This window comes from Elephas maximus, chromosome 19 (assembly GCF_024166365.1).
Source record: "Elephas maximus indicus isolate mEleMax1 chromosome 19, mEleMax1 primary haplotype, whole genome shotgun sequence".
In the NCBI taxonomy this organism is placed as follows: domain Eukaryota; kingdom Metazoa; phylum Chordata; class Mammalia; order Proboscidea; family Elephantidae; genus Elephas; species Elephas maximus.
The window spans coordinates 58,718,238-58,738,351 of NC_064837.1; the positions used below are offsets into that span (position 1 = coordinate 58,718,238).

Here is a 20,114-nt window from a genome sequence, read left to right on the forward strand (position 1 = left end):
TTAATTTTGATTATTAATATTTTTATAGTATATTTACAGTATAGATAGCCTTATCTGCGCTTACTACTTTTGATAGGCCTAGCCTGTTACTCTCTGTGGCTACTATGATACCATTTCATTCATGTATTTCTCATTAAGAAATAATTCCACAAGCACTTTTATGTGTCTCTAAAAAAAACCCAAAAACCATTGCCATCGAGTCGATTCTGACAAGTGGAAATGCCCTGTAGGGTTTCCGAGGCTGTAATCTTTCCCGAAGCAGACTGCCACATCTTTCTCCCTCTGAGCAGCTGGTGGGTTCAAACCACTGACTTTTCAGTTAACGGCTGAGTGCTTAACCACTGTGCCACCAGGGCTCCTGTGTATGTTTCTAGTAGAGCTAAAAGATTTTGCAGAGGAGAAGAGTTACGAATCATCCTTGAACTTCTTTTAACTTTTACTGGACCAAACAATGAATGTTGATAAGATTATAATTCAGTTAAAACAAAAACAAAAACCAACTTTATAGCAGAAGAAATCAGTCTCTTTAAATAAAAAAGCCATAAGTTTATTGCGAATCTACAAGTACCAGAAAGTCACTAACACAGAACAAATCAGCTATCCTGTTTTTTGTTTTCTTCCCAACATGTAAAACCTGGATTACTGGCATACTGAAATTGGCATACGTTTTGGTTTTTTCCATGCAGTTAACAGAATGGACATAGAGCAGATCCCTCAAAAATCAGTTATAAATATTAAATTGTATTTGAACATTCATAGTAAAAAAAACATGTTGTAAAGTGCTGAAGTCATGTAAGTCTGCAGAACTGCCACGAGCTCAAAGTCCTTCTCAAGCAGTGACAGAAGAATTGCTACATCCACCGTGCTTTAGGTGTGCCTGTGTGTTCCTGACACTTTGTCATCTCCCCCCTCGCCCCCCAGAGTCTTACAGATTGTCCTATTTCTATGGCTGATAAAATGCTGTACAAAATGTAGCGGGTGGTGATGAACTATGTCACTTTCATTTCAGTGCAGAGAAATACCTGTAACCAAACTAGGCTGTTATTTTTTTCCCCCTGAGTTGTCACAAAGTAACAGTGAAGATGAATAAAGACAGGCAGCGAGCACTAACCACAACTGTAGGGTGAGAGGAGAAATCAGCAAGTAGCCCACCTGTTCTCCTTAAATTTGCCCTCTTTACAAAAAAATGTTAAAACGAGAAAGACTATACATGTAGTGTAACTCCAAAAAAACCCAACGACCAATACCTATGGCAGCTTAGTACAGTCACGTGACGTCTGCTGTAAGATGGAATCGGAACTTCTAGCGCACGATGGTAAAATAAATGTCTCTGCTACCCCATGTGAAATATAGAAATGCTTTAACAGTTTGATGTTTTTAAAGAACACTTGAGGATCTCCTTTGATCAGAATTGTTGAAACATTTCTCATTTTTTTAAAATCGGAAATGCTTCAACAATTCAATGAAATACGGTTCTGATCAAAGAAGATCCTCAAGTGTTCTCAGGTGATGAAATAAAATTACTTTAAAAAGCTAAGGCGACTTGCTATTCATTCTTGCCCCCTTTAAATAGCACACGTTGCCTTTAATCAAATAGAAGAATCATTCGAACTTGGCCCTTTTATGAGAGTAACTTTACAAGAGTAGAAGTATTCTTTGAGGCATTTAAAGGATTGCAGAAAGGAGGTAAAAATGCTGATTATGTCTCAGATTTTACATCTTTTGATTACTCATCCTAGAATAACTTAATAATAAATAGTGGTTTAAATTAAAGGTACTATAATCACATATTGCTGAATAATTAAAGCAACAGGAAACACATTTTTGAACGCCACTCTGTGTATTCTGTATTGAAATACTTGTGGTAATGACTGGCCATAAAAAAAGTGGTCATCTTCACATTTATGAAGTTCAAGTTCTACAGATTTCTTGAATTTCTGTTCATTAGGCAAACGTTTGGTCTTAAACCGTGTTTCATGTCCATGAAGTATTTGGAAAACGAAGAGGCCATAATTTTCAAATGGCAACTTCAGTGTTTGCCAAGGGATATTTAAAAATGTATATTTTTGAAAATTAGCCATTAAAAAAAATGATCTTACGATTGTTTTGGAACGGCCAATTTCATTTCGGTGACCTGGGCTAGACGGCATTTTATAAGATAGTAGTTGATCACCTGTGAGAATTCTTAAACCACTTTACCAATTCATATCACTATTTTAAAACCAGAACGTGAACCAAAGAGTCCTTCTGTGTGTATTTTTGTACTGCTACTGAATAGAGCCAGATTTATACATGGAAGAGTGTTTGGTTGTTTTTGTTTTGGCTTTGAAAAATAAGCAAAAAGGCAAACTTAAAAAGGAAAAAAGGATGTTGATAGTGCTGTTCACATAGACTTTCCCTTGAAAATGTATTTTGATAGTGGAGTAGAGTGGTTAGCTCCTCTCCTTCCCTGCTCCCTCCCACGCCACCCTCCACTCCCCACCCTTCACCAGCCAACATGGCAGCTGATGTTACAGGAAAGCAAGTCATACAGGCTCTGTTTGCATATGAACTCGATGCTCATTTTTTCCAAGATCCATTTCAAGGAAGTCTTCAGGGATGTCCTGTAAAGCTTTTCTGTGATGAATCTCTGCCTTTGTTTCCTCTGAATGCCGCCGCTGGCACAGTCCCTTTTTACAGGGTCTCACAAGTGCGAGGCACATGGCTGCCATGGTCATCCCTGCAGCACAGGAGTAGAAGGCTCTGCTGTATATTTTGCTTTGGTCCACCAGCAGACCTGGGAGGAAGTAGGAGCATTTGTTAACAACTGACCTACTGAACACAAACCCCTTCTTACTCAGCCTCCCATCATTCACAAACTTCTCAGTTTCTTTGCCTTCTTTGTTTTATTTTCTTTTTCTAAAGAAAAAAAAAAGGTGTCGATGGTAAGAATCTTTTCTAGCCTGGTGAGAAAAAAAATAAATTACGCAAGTATACAAAATACTCAGCACCTCAGAAAATTAAGTTGCTAACATGTCATAGTAGAGAAGCTAGCACACAGGACAGTGAGATGCATGCTTTTTTAAAAATGTAATGTTCTGAAGTAAGGAAAAAGCTATTTATTTTCATTTGTGCTCACTCCAGGTATCTTTTAACATGGAGTTAAGACTTCTAATCACAATAACTTTAAGGACCTATTTCAGATCTAGGATCTGAATCCTACTTACGTCCCTCCTACAAGGAAATAGTCTATAGTAATCAATTACGTATGTGCTGAGGGCTGCTATGTGCTCAGTTCCCTAACACCTTCCTTAAGAAGGGCAGCTGACTTACAGAAGCCCCATACTTCCGTTATTCCATGGTCATGGGTTCTAAGGTTATAAATCCATGGGTTCCCCTCTAACATTAGGCAAGGCAAGATGGTAGAAAGAGCGTGGGGCAGCTTAGACTGAAGACATGGGTTTTAATCCTGACTTGGTCACTAATTTATCCTACGACCTTTGGCTTAAATCTTTGGCTTCAGTTTCCTCATATTTAAACCAAGAGGGTTGGCTCATGTAATCTCTAATTTCTGTTGTTGTGTTAGCTGCCATCAAGTCAGCCACCAAATTGTGGTGACCCAATGCACGATGGAATGAAACGTTGCCCAGTCCTGCACTATCCCCGTGATGGTTTAGAGATCAGATTATTGTATTCCATAGGGTTTTTATCAACTGATTTTCACAAGGAGACCATGAGGCCTTTCTTCCTAGTCTATCTTAGTTTAGAAACTCTGCTGAAACCTTTCAGTATCACAGGCACACAGAAGCTTTAAGACAGATGGGCGGTGGCTATGCATGAGGTCCACTGGCAGGAATCAAACCCAGGCCTCCCTCCTGGAAGGTGAGGATTCTACCACTGAACCACCGATGCCTTTCTCCCTACCAGTTCTAAAAATTCATATATAAATCAGTAGATTTGTTATTAGGCTGGGACAGGACGCTAGCACAACCAGTAACGGGAGAGTAGACAAGGGTTTGTATTTCATGGATTTAAATTACCTGCAAGGGGTGGTCCAGCCAGTCCTGATATGCTCTGAATGAAGACATAGACTCCAGCTGCAGAAGACATCCTCTCAATACCCACTACATCCTCTTCAGCCAGCAGTGGAATGTGGGTACCTCCTACTGTTCCCACCATAAAACCAAAAAATATGCTACAGGACATAAGTCCCCAGAATTCAGTAGCAAAAGTAAAGGCGAACAGAGACACAGTCAATAAGATGACACAGATGAGCTCAATGTAGATCTTCCGAATGGGCTCTTTGTTGAGGACCAAGCCAGCTCCGATTCTTCCAAAAACTTCAGCAATTGCCATTGCTGATAATAAGAAAGCAGAGCGATCCTGATCGATGCCCAGACTGATGCCCAAAGGAATAATGTACAAGGGAGGTGCAAAGAATCCCAGTGTAGCAAACAGACCAAATAATGCATAACAAATAAAACTTTTCTCTTTCAGAATCGAGAAGTCTAATAGCGGGACTTTCTTACAGCTTTGCCTGGAGTTGGTGTTCACCAGGTTCTGTTGTATGTCAGCCTTGGGCTCCAGTTCCACGTTCATCTGACTAGGCACATTTTTAGGTGAGGTAGTTAGTTCTACTCCTGAGTCAATGGAGTCGATTGAGGTGCGTGTTTTCTCATTTTCAAGCATATATTGCACTTCTTTCCGATTTTCCTGGGTGGTGGTTTTTGGTGACCCTGGCGCTCTGATAATAATCGGTCTTAGCAGCGACCCACAGACGACAATGTTTAACTGTAGCAGGCCCACAAAGAGGAGGCTGTTTCTCCAGCCGATGCTCTCCTTCAGAGCCGTGATTGCTTGAATAGGCGGGAGCGAAGGAGAAATAAAACCTAAGGTCAGCAATGGACTGGGGATCCAGCAGGTAAGTTTATTCAGCAGTGTGAATGTAGTCAACCTGTGCCATCCTAAATTCTACGTTTCTGAATCCATAAGGAGAAAATGTACGTAACGATTATTATCTACAAAACAAAAATTTACACCCCAGGGCTCAGAAAGAGTTTTGGAGGGTACATTTTGCCAAGTAGAGGCACAAGAAGCGAATTATGTTTGTGAGCCACATCAGCGTTCAGCAAACTGCAGCTCGAAGGCCAAATTCGGCCCACGGCCTGTTTTTAATAAAGTTTGATTGGAACCCAGCAACTTTTATTCACTTGCATGGTCTATGGCTGCTCTCGTGCCCTAACAGCAGAGTAGCTGTGACAGAGACCATATAATCCACAAAACCTAAAATATTTACTATCTGGTCATTTACAAAAACAGTTTGTGGATCTCTGATCTGTATCATTATACACCCAGTTATTCAATCCTTAGGAGTAATGGATTAAATTTAAAAAATGGACTAAGAATCTAAAAACTCATATGATTATCCCAGAATTAAATGATTCTCCAGTTTCTACCTGGTGGTATGTGTTTAACTACCTGAGTTCTCCCTCCTGCCATTAAGTTGGAACCTAGGCTGATGATGAGAGGCAGCCTGGAGGGTGGGCTGGACACCGACATGTGAGACTGAGGATATGGCTAAACCAAAACACAAACAAACAAAAAAATACTTGTTGCCTTCCAGTTGACTCTGACTCACAGCCACCCGTGTAGGACAGAGTAGAACTGTCCTTTAGGGTTTCCAAGGAATGGCTGGTGGATTCGAACTGTGACCTTTCGGTTAGCAGCCGAGCTCTTAAGCACTGTGCCACCAGGGCTCCAAGGATAGGGCCAGAGGGAGCATAAGCTCCATAGTTACAATGGGACAGTGTAGGCCCCACAAGATCTTAAAGTATCTTCTTCATCATCCCAGAAGATTAAGTATTCATTATAATTTCATGGTACTATCTTCTGACTCTCTGAGCGCTAACAGTCCAGTATGACAGAATAACTCGATTGACCAGACTATAGGTTTAGCAGGAAAAGAGGCCCCATCCCTTGGCTGAGGCACAAGTTACTTTTGTAGCCTGTTTTGCTCACAGCTCTTGCTCCCCGCATTACAATGGAAAACATAGACTTGCAAGATATCTGCTAATAGGTGACTCCCACCCTATGTCTAATGTAAGGTTATTTGCCCTTGGTTTTCTTGGGTATTGCAAAGTGCCTCATACTCATCTGGCAATAATCAGTTTACTTTTTCTTTCTCTGCTCAACACTTCTTGAGTGCCTACTGGGTGCCAGGTCCTGTGCCAAGTGCCAGGGGAACAAAGCTGGTCAAGACCAGTCTCTCCCTTGAGGGCACTCACAGTCCACCTAGTCTCTCTCCCCTCAACATTTTCTTTTGAAAAATTTCAAACTGCCAGGAAAGCAGAAAGAATGACACCGATATGCCCACCCGTCACCAAAATTCAACAATGAACATTCTCCTCAGTCTCTGTCTGTCTATATGCCTGTCTCTCTATATACACTGTCTCTATATATTCATTGGAGCCCTGGTGGCACAATGGTTAAGAGCCACGGCTGCTAACCAAAAGGTGGGCAGTTGGAATCCACCAGTTGATCCTTGGAAACCCAATGCGGGCAGTTCTATTCTGTCTTATAGGATCACTATCAGTTGGAATCGACTCGGCGGCAAGGAGTTGGGGTTTTATGTTTATTAACACACATATTGTTCCAAACCATATAAAAAGCTGCAGACATTATGACATGTCACGCCTAACATGTGTACACGTATCTCCTTAGGACAAGATGCAGTCCACTGGCACACTCATCAGGAAAGGGCAGGGTACAAAAGGCACTGGGTCTCCAGGGTGGTCTGTCTACTCCTTGGTAGAGTGTAATTCGATGGCAACAAGTATTACATATGGGTAGACTATTATTAAAATGGTTTGATTTTCTAAAATGGGAGTTCCAAAAAAACTCAGACTGGTTGCTGTCAATTCCGACTCATAGCGACCTATAGGATAGAGTAGAATGGCCTCATAGGGTTTCCAAGGAGCAGCTGGTGGATTCGAACTGCCGACCTTTTGATTAACAGCTGAGCTCTTAACCACTACACGGTTAGGGAGGATATATCCTAGAAATGTTCTGGAAAACAGAAGGCCAAAAACCTTTCATTGTTGTTTGGTGCTGTTGAGTTGATTCCAACTCATAGTGACCCTACAGGACAGAGTAGAGCTGCCCCATAGGGCTTCCTAGGCTGTAATCTTTATGGGATTATGGCTCTTTCTTCTGCAGAGCCATTGGGTAGGTTTGAACCATCAACCTTGTCAGTTAGCAGCTGGTCGCTTAACCATTGCACCACCAGGGCTCATTAACCTTTAATGAGACATACAGTTAAAATCGTCCATTAGCTGACCATTGGCAAAAGTTAGCACGGCAAGAATAACTGAGTGGCTTCCCCTATTCCACATGGATATGTAGACTACTGCGGTCCATATACCTGGTGCAAAAGCAAACACAGCAAAACATTCTCCCGTAGAAGCAACTGCAGTAACCACGGAGCGCCTTCTGTCAAAGTACTGTGACAGAATGGTGACAGTTGGCAGAAAGCTAAAGCAGTATCCCAAACCTGTGAAAGCAAGTAAAAACAAGCGGTGAGAACGACACACTCATGCTAGAAGGATGCATTCCAAGGTCTGGGTTTTCTGTTTCTGCTTTTTAAAATAAGCTCTGTCAGCCATATAATTCATTCCGGAGAAAGGTGATGTAGCAGAGAAAAAACAACTTCCACTAAAGGCCTGGAGAAGCCGTAACTGTTGTTTTGGGGTGCATGTTGCTGTTAGTTGCGGTTGCGTCGGCTCCATTCATAGCAACCAGAACGTTGGCGTGGTATAACAGAAGGTTGCCTAGGCCTGTGCCATCTTCATGACTGTTGGTATTGTGTCAATCCATCTCACTGAGGGTTTCCCTCATTTTTGCCAAGTGACCCTTAAGTGACCAAGGAGCCCTGGTGGCACAGTGGTAAGAGTTCAGCTTTTAACCAAAACGGTCGACAACTCAAATCCACCAGCTGCTCCTTGGAAACCCTATGGGGCAGTTCTACTCTGTCTTAAAGGGTCGCTGTGAGTTGGAATTGACTCGGCAGCAACGAGTTTGGTTTGGTTTTGGTTTAAGTTACCAAACGAGAGTAGAAAAAATGTTTTCTGGCTTTTTCTAAAATTCTGCGTTTCTTTTTCAGATTTATATAATTCACAATGAACACAACAATTATTGAATATACTTTTTGTGTAAGACTCCTACTTGGAAAGAAATAAGTCTTTTGATATTTGAGAAAATATATGAAAAATTTTAAGTGCAAATCTTAACTGTCTATGTATCTGTATCTACCATCTGTGAGTAGTGTATGGATGCCTTTTAAAGGGAAAAAGGCTTCTCAGACCCCCAAGAATAAGTTCAGCGCACTATACCCTCCCCTACAGCCTGAGATCTTCAGACCCTTGATTAGGGAAATACTGGCTAAAGAAATTCAAGGTTTTGGTTGTAAGATGATGTCTTTTGGTTATAAAATAAAGCAAAAGGGAAGTTATCATTGGTGAATTAAAAAATCAAATGAAAACTCCTGGGCACTTGAGAATAGGTTCCCATATTCCCTGGAGTCCATATAACCCAGTTCAAAAGCCATGATGTGAAACATTATTCATTTTAGAGGAAAAAAATAAAAGAGAAATACAATCCGGGGGTTGTTGCCGTTAGTTGCCATCAAGTCGATTCTGACTCATGGTGACCCCATGTGTGTGGAGGAGAACTGGTCCATAGGATTTTCAAGGCTGTGGCCTTTTGGAAGTAGATCACCAGGCCTGTCTTCCAAGGCGCTTCTGGGTGGGTTCAAACCATCAACCTTTGGGCTAGTAGTTGAGCGCTTAAGCATTTACGCCACTCAGGAACTTCAGTCTGGACAAGTGTTTAATTGCCTCCTTCTTCTTCCTTGTTCTTCAAACCCAGAAACTAAGTATGTAGAGAACTTTTGAGTTAAGGAGAAACACTTACCAGAGATGATCCCCACTGTGATGTACATATGGTAAACGGCTTGTGAAAAGGAGGCCATCACCATTCCTGTGGTGACAAGCAGCCCTCCAACCATCACCACCAGCCGGTGTCCAAAACGGTTGCTCAGGACTGTGCTGAGAGGAGCTGGATTAAAAGAACATAAAGCAATATTTTAACTCATAAAGGCTTCAGCGTTAGCGGCAATAAAATCTCTTCTTTCAAGTCTTCGACATGGAGAGACAATGTAAAATCTACCGTAAATTATATGCAATGGTTATTTAAGTCGGTTGAGGAATTATTATTTTAGTATTTGTTCAAATTGGATAAAATTCTCCAGGTTCCTTAAAGAAAAAGCCAGAGTAATTGTGTAAAACTTTTATCTATCTTTTTAGATGAAAGATTTTGACTTACCAAGCAGTGCCTGCAAAATTAAGTATGCATTTAATTTATGTTATGCTGTGGTAACAATTGTATTTACTATGAAGCAAAAACAACTGCTTGAATTGTTTTCCTTCTATACTCATTGCTTTGAGTTCTTTTTGAAAAGCTCCATTTAGGGTCACACTCTAGCTTAGCTTCATCTGAAACTTCTGAAAACGAACACGGTCACTTCTCAGTTATACCTAAAGAAGAGCTATGGCACATATATGTTAAGATGGCTGATGAATTATTCTCTGCTTAGCTTTTTTAGCTTAGCTCTAGACTCTATAATGCTTTGTTATTGTTAGCTGTCATTGACTAGGCCCCCGACACATGGTGGCTGACCCCATGAATGACAGAATGCTGCGGGGTCCTGCACCATCCCCACGATCAGTTCCAGATTGGACCACTGTGATCCATAGGGTTTTCACTGGCTGGTTTTCAGAAGTAGATCTCCAGGCCTTTCTTCCTAGTCCCTCTTAGTCTGGAAGCTCCACTGAATCCTGTTCAGCATCATAGCAGCATGCAAACCTCCAGGGACAGATGGGTGGTGGCTGCACATGAGGTGCACTGTCTGGGAGTCAAACCCGAGTCTCCCCCATAGAAGGCGAGAATTCTTCCACTGGACCTCCTATTATGCCCCCTATTATGCCTAGTACATTTTAATCTGGAAAAATAGTTTTCTGGTTACTTAAGCCAACATGTGGCGAACTGAGAGCTGGGGCAAACAGAGAACATGCTGGGTAGAGTTCATTCCACTGGAGTTGATTCTGACTCAGGGTGACCCATATGTGAAGCGAGAAAAAAAAAAAAGGATTCAATTTTGCTGGGGTTGTCCACACATACTATTACGTTTGTTAGTAGAATGCAAACTCATATTGAATATATAGCTCATAATAAAACTATTATGATTTTTAGGCAGTAGGTTGGTTTAAAGCATTAGCTACTGGAATATGACTTCTAAAACAATTAAACAGTATTAAACAGAACCTTCTCATTGACTACATTGTTATCTTCGGTTATAAAAGAGCTAAAACTTAAGCTTTTGGATTTTCTTTTTATTTAGATTACCAGATGGGAAATGCTAGTTCTAGGTTATTTAAATTCTTTCTGAGAAGGCAAACATTCCACAACTTAAAAATTAAATATTTTAATACTCAAAATGGAGGGCAGTGGTGGTTCGGTGGTAGAATTCTTGCCTTCCATGCGGGAGACCCGGGTTTGATTCCCCGCCAATGCACCTTCTGCAGAGTTCTGCCTGTCAGTGGAGGCTTGCATGTTGCTATGATGCCCAATAGGTTTCAGTGGAGCTTCTAGACTAAGACAGACAAGAAAGAAAGGCCTACTGATCTACTTACAAAAATCAGCCAATGAAAACCCTAAGGATCACAGTGGTCCGATCTGCAACCGATCACAGGGATGGCACAGGACCCCGGAGGATTTCATTCCACTGTGCTTGGCATCTCCATGATTCAAGGGCCAACTGGATGGCAGCTAACAACCACAATATTCAATTAAACTGGACATAGGAGCTATTCCATGAAGCTCATAAACCTGAAAACCAAACCCGTTGCCGTTGAGTCAATTCCAACTCATAGCGACCCTATAGGACAGAGTAGAACTGCCCCATAGAGTTTCCAAGGAGCACCTGGTGGATTTGAACTGCTGACCTTTAGGTTAGCAGCCATAGCACTTAACCACTACGCCACCAGGGTTTCCATGAAGCATAGGAGGCAGTAATTAGGAGAAATACAAGAAATTCCTACCTTACCCAATAGGTAAAAACCGATGGAGCTGCTTCTTTAAGGTACTATATGGCTGAAAACTAACTAGTGATGCACTGGTTAAGAGCTCAGCTGCTAATCAAAAGGTCAGCAATTCAAATCCATCAGTCAATCCTTGAAACCCCTCAGGGTAGTTCTAACTCTGTCCTATAGGATTGCTAGGAGTTGCAATCGACTTTGCAGCAATGGGTTTGGTTTTTATTTTACTTAACTTCAGAGATAATAGTTCTGTGACAGGATGTTAGGATAAAGTTAAGGGTGTTTAAGATCAGCTGGTTAACTTTCTGAGGTAAGTTCGGCAGCCTTGTTGTTCTCTCAGAAAACTGTCAGCATGGCTGCCGACAGACAGATGAACCGACAGGTGACCTAGAACGCGTGTTCCAATTAGGCCTGTATGACATTATCCTAAAAACCCTATTTTATTTTATCCTGTTGGGTGTGGAAGTATTGCAAAATGGTTAATCAGTAAAGCCCTTTAAGGAACTCAGAGTGTCACCTCCGGGCAATATTTGTAATTTTATGTTATGTCCTGTTATATACCCCATTTTTCCTCTTCATGGTCCACATTTACATATTTCCAACCTGCTTTCCTAACCATGTTTTTATGACACCAGGGACTAGTATGCCCTATACTTTAGAAAATGATTACATCCCCACAGAACTAGGGTTGACAGCTATCCTTACAGTAATCTATAGTATCTTAAGACTATGCATACAAAACCAGAAAAGAAAAAATGAAACCTGCTGCCATCGAGTTGATTCCAACTCATAGCAACCCTACAGGACAGAGTAAACTGCCCCATAGAATTTCCAAGGAGTGCCTGGTGGATTCAAATTGCCAGCCTTCTGGTTGGCAGCCATAGCTCTTAACCACTATGCCACCAGGGTTTCCGTACAGTAGGTGTTTATATACATGTGTTAAATTGAAGGCAGGTAAGGCTGGCAAATAAGACTTTTTCGTCAGTGCCTCTTGTTTCTTCCCACCCCTCCCCACCAAAAAACCGTATTACTTGAGGCTAGAAAGGGACTACAAGTCATATAAGGAAACACATCATAAACCTTTATGTACATAGGCAAAGTCAAAGGGGCTTAAGCTTATATTGTGTTTAAGCTGAAAGATGCACTAACCTGTAAATGTTAGGACAAACACACATATTGATACTATCCATGAGATCTTGCTATTTGATTCATCAAAACTGTCCATTAAGTCGTTAAAGAAAACACCAAACGATTTGATGATGCCATAGGTAAAGACTTCGACGAAGAAAAAAGAAACAGCTACTGCCCAGCCCCATCCTCCATCAGGCACTTGAGTATAAACATTGGCTCTGGAACAAAGCTTTGATTTCTTTTGGGTCATTCTTAATCTGAAAAAAAAAAAAAAAATCAGCAATCGCATGAGAGCTGATGATTCTAACACACTTTAGCAAAATAACAGATATGAACTACTTACCAAATTTCTTATGTTGTTGAATATTTAAATCATGTCCCTTAACATTTACTCAAAGGAACCTTGGTGGCACAATAGTTAAGACACTCAGCTGCTAACTGCAAGGTTGGTGGTTCGAACCTACCAGCCTTCTGCAGGAGAAAGGTGTGGCAGTCTGCTTCTGTAAAGATTTACAGCCTAGGAAACCCTAGGGTTGCTATGATTGAGAATCAACTCGATGGCAGTGGGTTTTTGTTTTGTTTTTTTCTTATGAGTTGCAACCAACTTGAGGGCACACACCAACAAGATGCTTTTAGAAGCTCATGGTCTCTGCTGCAGAGGCCTCTGCATTTTGAAATATGTTGATGTGTCAAGCTTGAGAGTAAATGAAAAGGTGTGAAGGACAGTAAAATAGTTCAAGATGTAGACGGAGCAGCAAGAGAATAAATAGTTTGTCATCAGTGTTCCTGACCTGGAAAGCAACTGATTTAAGATGGGAGCCAGGAGCCTGCCCTCCAGCCACTGAGGTTCCAATAACCTCCCTCCTGCCTTCATCAGCCTTTCAAAAATCACTCTCAGGATGAGGTAGCTGTGGCTGGAGGAGTGAAAACCACACTACAGTTTTAAGATTCGGAACACAAAAGAACAAAAACAAAAAACTCAGTAATACCCAGTGTTGGCTTCAGAATCATGTTTAATCCTGGGATGTGGAGGGGAGGGGAAGTGGTGGTGGCTGGCCTGCAGCTGTTGGGTCCTTAGCCTTTAGGGACATATTTCATTCCTTTATCAGGCCACTGGGGAGGCCTGGTAGCGCAACCATTAAGCACTTGGCTGTTAATCAAAAGGTTGGCGGTTCGAATCCACGCAGCAGATATGACGGAGAAAGATCTAGAAGACTATGGGGCAGTTCTGCTCTGTCACATGGGGTCACTAGGAGTCGAAATCAACTCAATGGATTCTAATTAACAAATCAGGCCATTAGTTTGAGCTTTTCCTTTTGAGGCCTTTTAAGGGCTTCTGAACTGGCTGTGTGTTTAGCACGGTGAATCTTTTTGAAATGCTGCACTGTCATGACATTTTTCTGCTCAGGTTTTTTTCAATGCCTTCCCTCTTGCTGAAGGATAGACTCTACTAATTAGTGGGACTTTCGATGTCCTTCATAATTGGATCCCAACCTATCTTTGTAGCCCTATTTCTCCTTGGCCTCAGACCTGACTCGCCCACCTCACCCTCTAGTTTCTAACAAGCGTGCTTTGGCCTGCCCTTTCCCCACCTGGTGGCCTGCTCTATAGCTGGCATGTTATTGTTGTTCTGGGGAAAGGAATGGTTAGCCCATTGGCTTGAACCCATCAGCCACTCCACAAGAGAAAGATGTGGCGATCTGCTACCCTAAAGATTACAGCTTTGGGAACCTCATGGGGGCAGTTCTACTCTGTCTTATAAAGTCGCTATGAGTTGGAATCGACTCGACAGCAACAGGTTTAGGGGTAATCTTTATGCGAGATCACCAGGTCTTTCTTCCGCAGAGCTGTTGGGTGGCTGTGAACTGACAATCTTCCACTTAGTTCCGAGCACTTAACCGTTGCACCACCAGGGCTCCTTAGCTCCATCAAATCCTCCCTCCATAATGCTGCCTCCAACCAACTCAACCTAAGGCGCTCTCTCCTTCATGGGGCAGGTATCATTTAAAGATGGGGTATCATCTACTTTTACGCATACCTCTTATTTCCTTAATTAAATTGTATGCTCCTGGAAAACAAAGTCTGGGGCCTACATCTCTGTATTCCCTATAGTACCCTGCACACAGCTTTTAATGATACATTCAACAAAGTACCTATTAGGTGCCAGCCCTATGGCAGGACTGGGGATATTACAGTGAAAAGACAGTTGGTCTCTGCCTCCTGGACTTGAATATTTGCTGATGATAAATAATAAAGCACCTCAGGACTGAACCTATCATATTTAAGATGATTCAGCCCCAGCCTTCTAGGGTTCAGCACATTCCTGACAAGTAGTCAGGATGAAGTGTGTTAAGTACAAGACCATATGGGCATGACTGTTCTATCCCAGAGGGTGCCCATAGGGTCCTCAAGTTTTAATGGAGAGCTCAGGACCCACTTGAATAAAAATATATTGGGGTAAAATTGATAAGGGTCTCAAAGAGATAAGCTGACTCTCTCTCTAGCCTAAAATCACTGCAGGATCAAGACACAGAATCTTTTTGTTGGACTGCATTTAGATCAGTAGTACTGGATTGCTATTTTTTATGTCAGGCTGATTTTTCACCTTGCTTCTGTTCTGAACAGTTGTTTGCACTTGCACAGTGGCCGGTTAGGATCAAACCATAGCCACAGAATGGAGTTAGAATTACAGAATGTTAAAGCCGAAAGGGAATGTCTGCTCTAACGTCTTGTTCAATTCCTGTTTGTAAAACGAGGCTACCGAGCCCCAGAGAAGAGAAGTGACTTGTCCAAAATGGTCCAGAATTAGATTTTTTGCCTCCCAGGTACTGTTGTATCAGCCTGCAGGTCAGTATTTTAAAGGGCCGAGAGGGAAGTGTTTTATATGGAGATGAGATGGTGAGAAAACAATTTTAAAATATAAAACCATCTTGATCTCTAGGTATAAAGAGGTCTGTGAACTGTTTTGCCTCTCAACTGTGTGACCTTGGCAAAGTGACTTTACCTCCCTGGGCCTGAGTTCCTCACTAGTCAACGAAGGAGGCTGGATAAGATAATCTTTAAAGTTCCATCCAACTTTATGGACACTTTCGTTTGTAGCACCGAGTTCTGTTAGCCAGGAGTTCCTGGGTGGTACAAATGGTTAACGTGATAGCCTGCTAACCAAAGGATTGGAGGGTCAAGTCCACCTAGAGGTGCTTCAGAAAAAAGGCCTGCTGATCTACTTCCAAAAACCCAGCCACTGAAAAGCCTGTGGAGCACAGTTCCGCTCTGACACACACAGGGTCGCCATGAATTGGAATTGACTCAATGGCAACTGGTTATTGGTTCTATTAATTGGTTGATTCCTACGGCCAAACTTGATGGCCCAAGCAACCTGAGCTACCAAGAACGTGCAAATGCTGTATAATTCTTGCAAATGTGGGTGTAAAGGAGCTGGACACTCGTTAGATACGATCCCTGATAGGCCCATGAGAAGATGGCAGACTTCTGACAGCTCGACTTCTGTTAGCTCCACTTTCTGGGCCCCTTTTGAGTGACTGATTCCTTTAACTTTTTTTTTAAACTTTGTTTTACATCTGCATTACTCTACGGGAGATCGATCCAAATATAACTTTTCACCCACACTCTCTGGTTTTTGGAGGGCAGAAGCTGTCTTACTACTGGGATCATCATAAAGGAAAGCTGATGCTCCAGGTTTATGCCTTCATCACCCTAAAGCATCCTATATCCTATTATGTTTAGCTTTGGAAACAAGAAATACTTTCTATAAGAAATATAAAATATTACAGATGTATATTATCTGATAAATACAGAATAACAGAATAAACTGGTTCTTAAAACTTACTAGACAATAACTTCTGCCTTTCAAATACATGACCCTATAGGGCAGGCACCAGCTCTTTCCAGACCCAGTGCCTGGCATAGCGTTCGGTATATAATATGGGCTCGATAAACATTTACTAAGCAGAGTGGGGGAAACCCTGGTAGCACAGTGGTTAAGTGCTACAGCTGCTAACCAAAAGGTCGGCAGTTCCAATCCGCCAGGCGCTCCTTGGAAACTCTATGGGGCAGTTCTACTCTGTCCTATAGGGTTGCTATGAGCCGGAATCGACTCAACGGCAGTGGATTTGGTTTTTTTTTTTTTTTTTTGGTTTAAGCAGAGTAGGAGTCTTGGGATACTCCTGAAGCAACACACAGCCCTACCCTGTAAAACCAGTCACAAAACAAGGAAGTCCCTGGTTGCAGAATAAATCCTTTCCTGGCTCCTGTTCTTTCTGCCATTCATTCAGAAGGCCAATTGGCTTAAACCCATCTGCCTCTGCAAACAAAGCAAGTAATTTTGAATTTTGAACTCAGTTGCTTGGAACCAAAAAACCAAACCCAGTGCCATCGAGTCGATTCCGACTCATAGCAACCCTATAGGACAGAGTAGAACCGCCCCACAGAGTTTCTAAGGAGCGCCTGGTGGATTTGAACTGCCGATCCTTCGGTTAGCAGACGTAGCACTTAGCCACTACACTACCAGGGTTTCCTGTAGGACAGAGTGGAACTATCCCATGGGATTTCCAAGGAGTGCCTGGTGGATTAGAATTGCCGTTAGCAGCCGTAGCTCTTAACCACTGCGCCACCAAGGCTCCAGCTGCTTGGAAGCCTCTAGGAATTCCAGAACATGGAAGTTATCTGTCCCACTTCGACTTTACGGGCGCCTGGATTAATCTGATGGTAAGAAGTATGAGTTTCCTGTGTGGGGATCTAACTGGTGGGGCAAGTTGAATGACCCTGTGTCTTGGGCGAATGGCTTCACCCTTCATTTTCAGTGTCCTCTACTGGTAACTGAGGGGTTAGAACTAGACTCTGAAGATCTCTGATCTCCTCCCTAAGAATTTACAATCCTTCAACACTGACTTGTTCTACTTGCCTCTCATCCTTTTCAACTCGCTCAAGTCTTTAGAAGGCAAGGTCCAAGACTTTGTTTTCATGAGACCCCCAGGCAATATTTGTTGAATGTGTTTTACAACTAACTGGCTTGAAAGCACTTAATCCCTCAGTTTCATCCTCTGTAAAACAAGGGAATTAGATAAAGCTGTCTCTCAGGTCTTCCAGCTCTAAAATCCACAATTCTGAACGAGGGTTCCTAGCAGCTATCTTCCCTTCGGCCCAATGTTCTTCAGAGAGAAGCTGAATGACAATGCGTTGGGCAAACTGTATTACTTTCTATTACCATTTGATTGCTTAAACCATCACCTTAGATAAATGTATTTTGTCAAGGCTTAGAAATCTGCTCTACCTCAGAGTTTCAATGTGATGAGATTTGTTGAGAAAAGATTTGAACTGAAAGCATAACGGAGCCCTGGTGGCACAATGGTTTAGCACTTGGCTACTAGCCTAAAGGTTGGTAGTGTGAACCCACCAGCCGTGCAGGAGAAAGATGTGGCAGTCTGCTTCCATAAAGGTTACAGACTTGGAAACCCTATGGGGTAGTTCTGCTCTGTCCTACAGGGTTCCTGTGAATTGTTATAGGTTGGATAGCAATGGGTTTGGTTTTTTGGTTTTGAAGGCATGAAAAATGCAAAATATCAGATTATTATAGACCAAAGAGATATGTTAGTCCAGAAACAGCTCAGAACAAAATTCAAAATGCAAGCTTTGGATAGAAAGGGCAAAGGCTAAGGGGGCCGGGGGTGGGGGAGACAGAGCCTCCGCAAAAGTACTGTGAATCTCAGTTCTTCTTAAAGGCGGAGCCTGGAGAACAGCTTCGGACAAGTTGTTTCCGGCCCAGGTCATCAAAGCCAGGCAGTATTTGGGTGAAGTTCATTTGAATTCTCTATTAAAAAAAAAAAAAATCCCTAACCTGCCCTGAACTGCAGCCAGAGCAGCTCTGAATCATTTGATACCACCGATTCGCCCATTTTACAAGACCATGACGTTGAAACCTGAACTCCTATATTTAAGGGTCCTTCTCAGGAGCTCCAGAGGAGAGCCCGTTGTGGGCACCACAGAGAGCAAGCTTAGGGTTAGTGGCACTCCTGAGGAGAGCAGGAGCTTTACCACTTGGCTGCACTGGCCCTTAAGCCTGGGGAGGATGTGTTTTTGACACAAAAAATGTTATAAAATGCTGCTTTGGACATGAGCCGATGCATCACTTGCAGAGATTTCAGGACAAGCACTTGGCTTCTTTTTTTTTTTTTTTTGCAAACGAGACACCCGTCTTATATGATTTGCAAAAACCGTAAGATTCCTGAGAAATCTCACTCCCAGGGTAGAAGCCGCCTCCTGCGAGAAAGAGCCGGCACTGGCTTCCAGGTTGACAAGTTCTGATTGGTCTAACCCAGTTAGCTCCGGGCAGCTCTTTCTAAGGCTGACGCCCCCCGTGTTGGGTGACATTTTACATGCCATCTAACAAAGTTCTATCACCTGTCTGTTGGGGGTAGTTAGAGAAAAACAACATCCCAGAAGGAAACAGCCCATTTCCTCTACAGACCCACCCTCCCTCGCTACAGAACTGCTCGCCTACACCGGCGCTTTCTTGCGGCTGGCAGCCCCGGGAACCTTGGAAGTTGCGCGGGACCAGCCGTCAGCGGCTGACAGCTCTGATGGTCAAGGTGTAGGACGGGCACTCTGCAGGGAAATCCCGGCCTTCCCCCGGGGGGTTCATCTGGGCTGCCCCGGGGAGCATGGGGACCGAGGAGACAGGGAGCCCCACTTTCCCTCGCGCTGCCTCACAGTGGCCGCCCGCTGTGCGCGCGCGAGCCTGGGGAAGGTACCTCTGACATTTCGCTCTTGTGACGCGCCGGCAACTTCATGCGGGAAATCCTCGTAGGGGCCAAGCCCGCCGCTCGCACCTCGTCTGGCGGCCCGGAGTACCTAACCCAGGGCTGGAGGCACCCAAAAGCCTGCCCTTTATTTATGGACTTCCCGGCCCCAAACTACCCGGGCCCCAGACTGCCAACTCTCGGCTATCCACACCGGAGAGCGCGTCATCTTGGTGGCCTTGAGCATTCCCAACTGTCAGAGAATATTTTTCGGAATAACCTCTCCGAAATGTTAAGATGTTAAGTGATTTCCTCCGCTCCCCCCCCAAAAAGCTCCCAACACAGATTAAAAAAAAAAAAAACCCACACCCCACAATCAAACTTTTGAACGTGTAAAATAATAAAACCAACTCACCAAGTTAGAAGGGAAGAGAATAAACCCCAAAAGGCTCCCAATAAGGCGGAGGCTTGGCCTCCCCCTCCTTATAAGCCGCTGGGTAACATGAGAACGCGTTTAACCCCTTAGGGCGTGGGCCCAAGCCTATCACAAGTTGGTCTCGGCCGGTGAGCCCAGCGCGCAGGGTCCGCTGCGCCCCGGCCCCGGCCCCTCGCCTCGGGCACCCCCGCCACACCCTCCCCCCGCCCCCCGCCCGCCTGCGCCCGGGCCGTGCGTGCTGCTGCCCGCGCCCCGGCCCCGCGTCGCTGTCTATCTCTTATCCTATACCGGCTGTAGCCGGTCTCCGCCGGCCTCGGGGGCGCGCCGCCGCCGACCATGTGCTGCGAGCGCAGAGCGCCGCGGAGGGGGCTGGCCTGGCGCGCGCGCGCCCGCCCACGTGGACCGGGGCCGCGCCGCGCGCGCGCACGCCTGTCTGCGGCCCGGGCTGGGGGTCACAGAAGGTAACGGCATCCGCGTCCCCGGGATCCCATGGGGCTGCCTCCACCAGGGCCGCCGGGGTCCTTGGCACGGCGTCCCCCCAGAGCCCCCGGGCACCGTTGTGCGCAAGGGGCCCGACCAACCAGGCGCTGTGCTGCAATGCAAATGGGGAGCGCGGGCTTGCGGGGGAGTTCGGGTGCGCCCGCCACCCTTCCTCTGGGTACT

At 43.9% G+C, this 20,114-nt stretch overlaps 2 protein-coding genes across 6 annotated transcripts in view; one reads left to right on the top strand and one right to left on the bottom strand.

Moving 5' to 3' along the window:
* ARSG (arylsulfatase G) overlaps nucleotides 1-20,114 on the top strand; it is a 133,624-nt gene that overhangs the window by 7,522 nt on the left and 105,988 nt on the right. The gene's annotated exons all lie outside the window — the stretch shown is intronic.
* Nucleotides 1,712-19,626, bottom strand: SLC16A6 (solute carrier family 16 member 6). 3 transcript variants are annotated; one of them, XM_049858728.1, is made up of 6 exons: nucleotides 19,431-19,626; nucleotides 12,279-12,517; nucleotides 8,947-9,090; nucleotides 7,400-7,528; nucleotides 4,020-4,835; nucleotides 1,712-2,776 (listed from the first exon to the last, which is right to left on the bottom strand). In XM_049858728.1, exons 2-6 carry the CDS (start codon nucleotides 12,508-12,510, stop codon nucleotides 2,526-2,528), a joined length of 1,572 nt encoding a protein of 523 aa, XP_049714685.1. In that variant the 5' UTR covers nucleotides 12,511-12,517; nucleotides 19,431-19,626; the 3' UTR covers nucleotides 1,712-2,525. The 3 variants fall into 3 exon arrangements, with proteins under 3 accessions (XP_049714685.1, XP_049714686.1, XP_049714687.1); XM_049858729.1 differs by lacking the exon at nucleotides 19,431-19,626 and adding an exon at nucleotides 19,028-19,348; XM_049858730.1 differs by lacking the exon at nucleotides 7,400-7,528.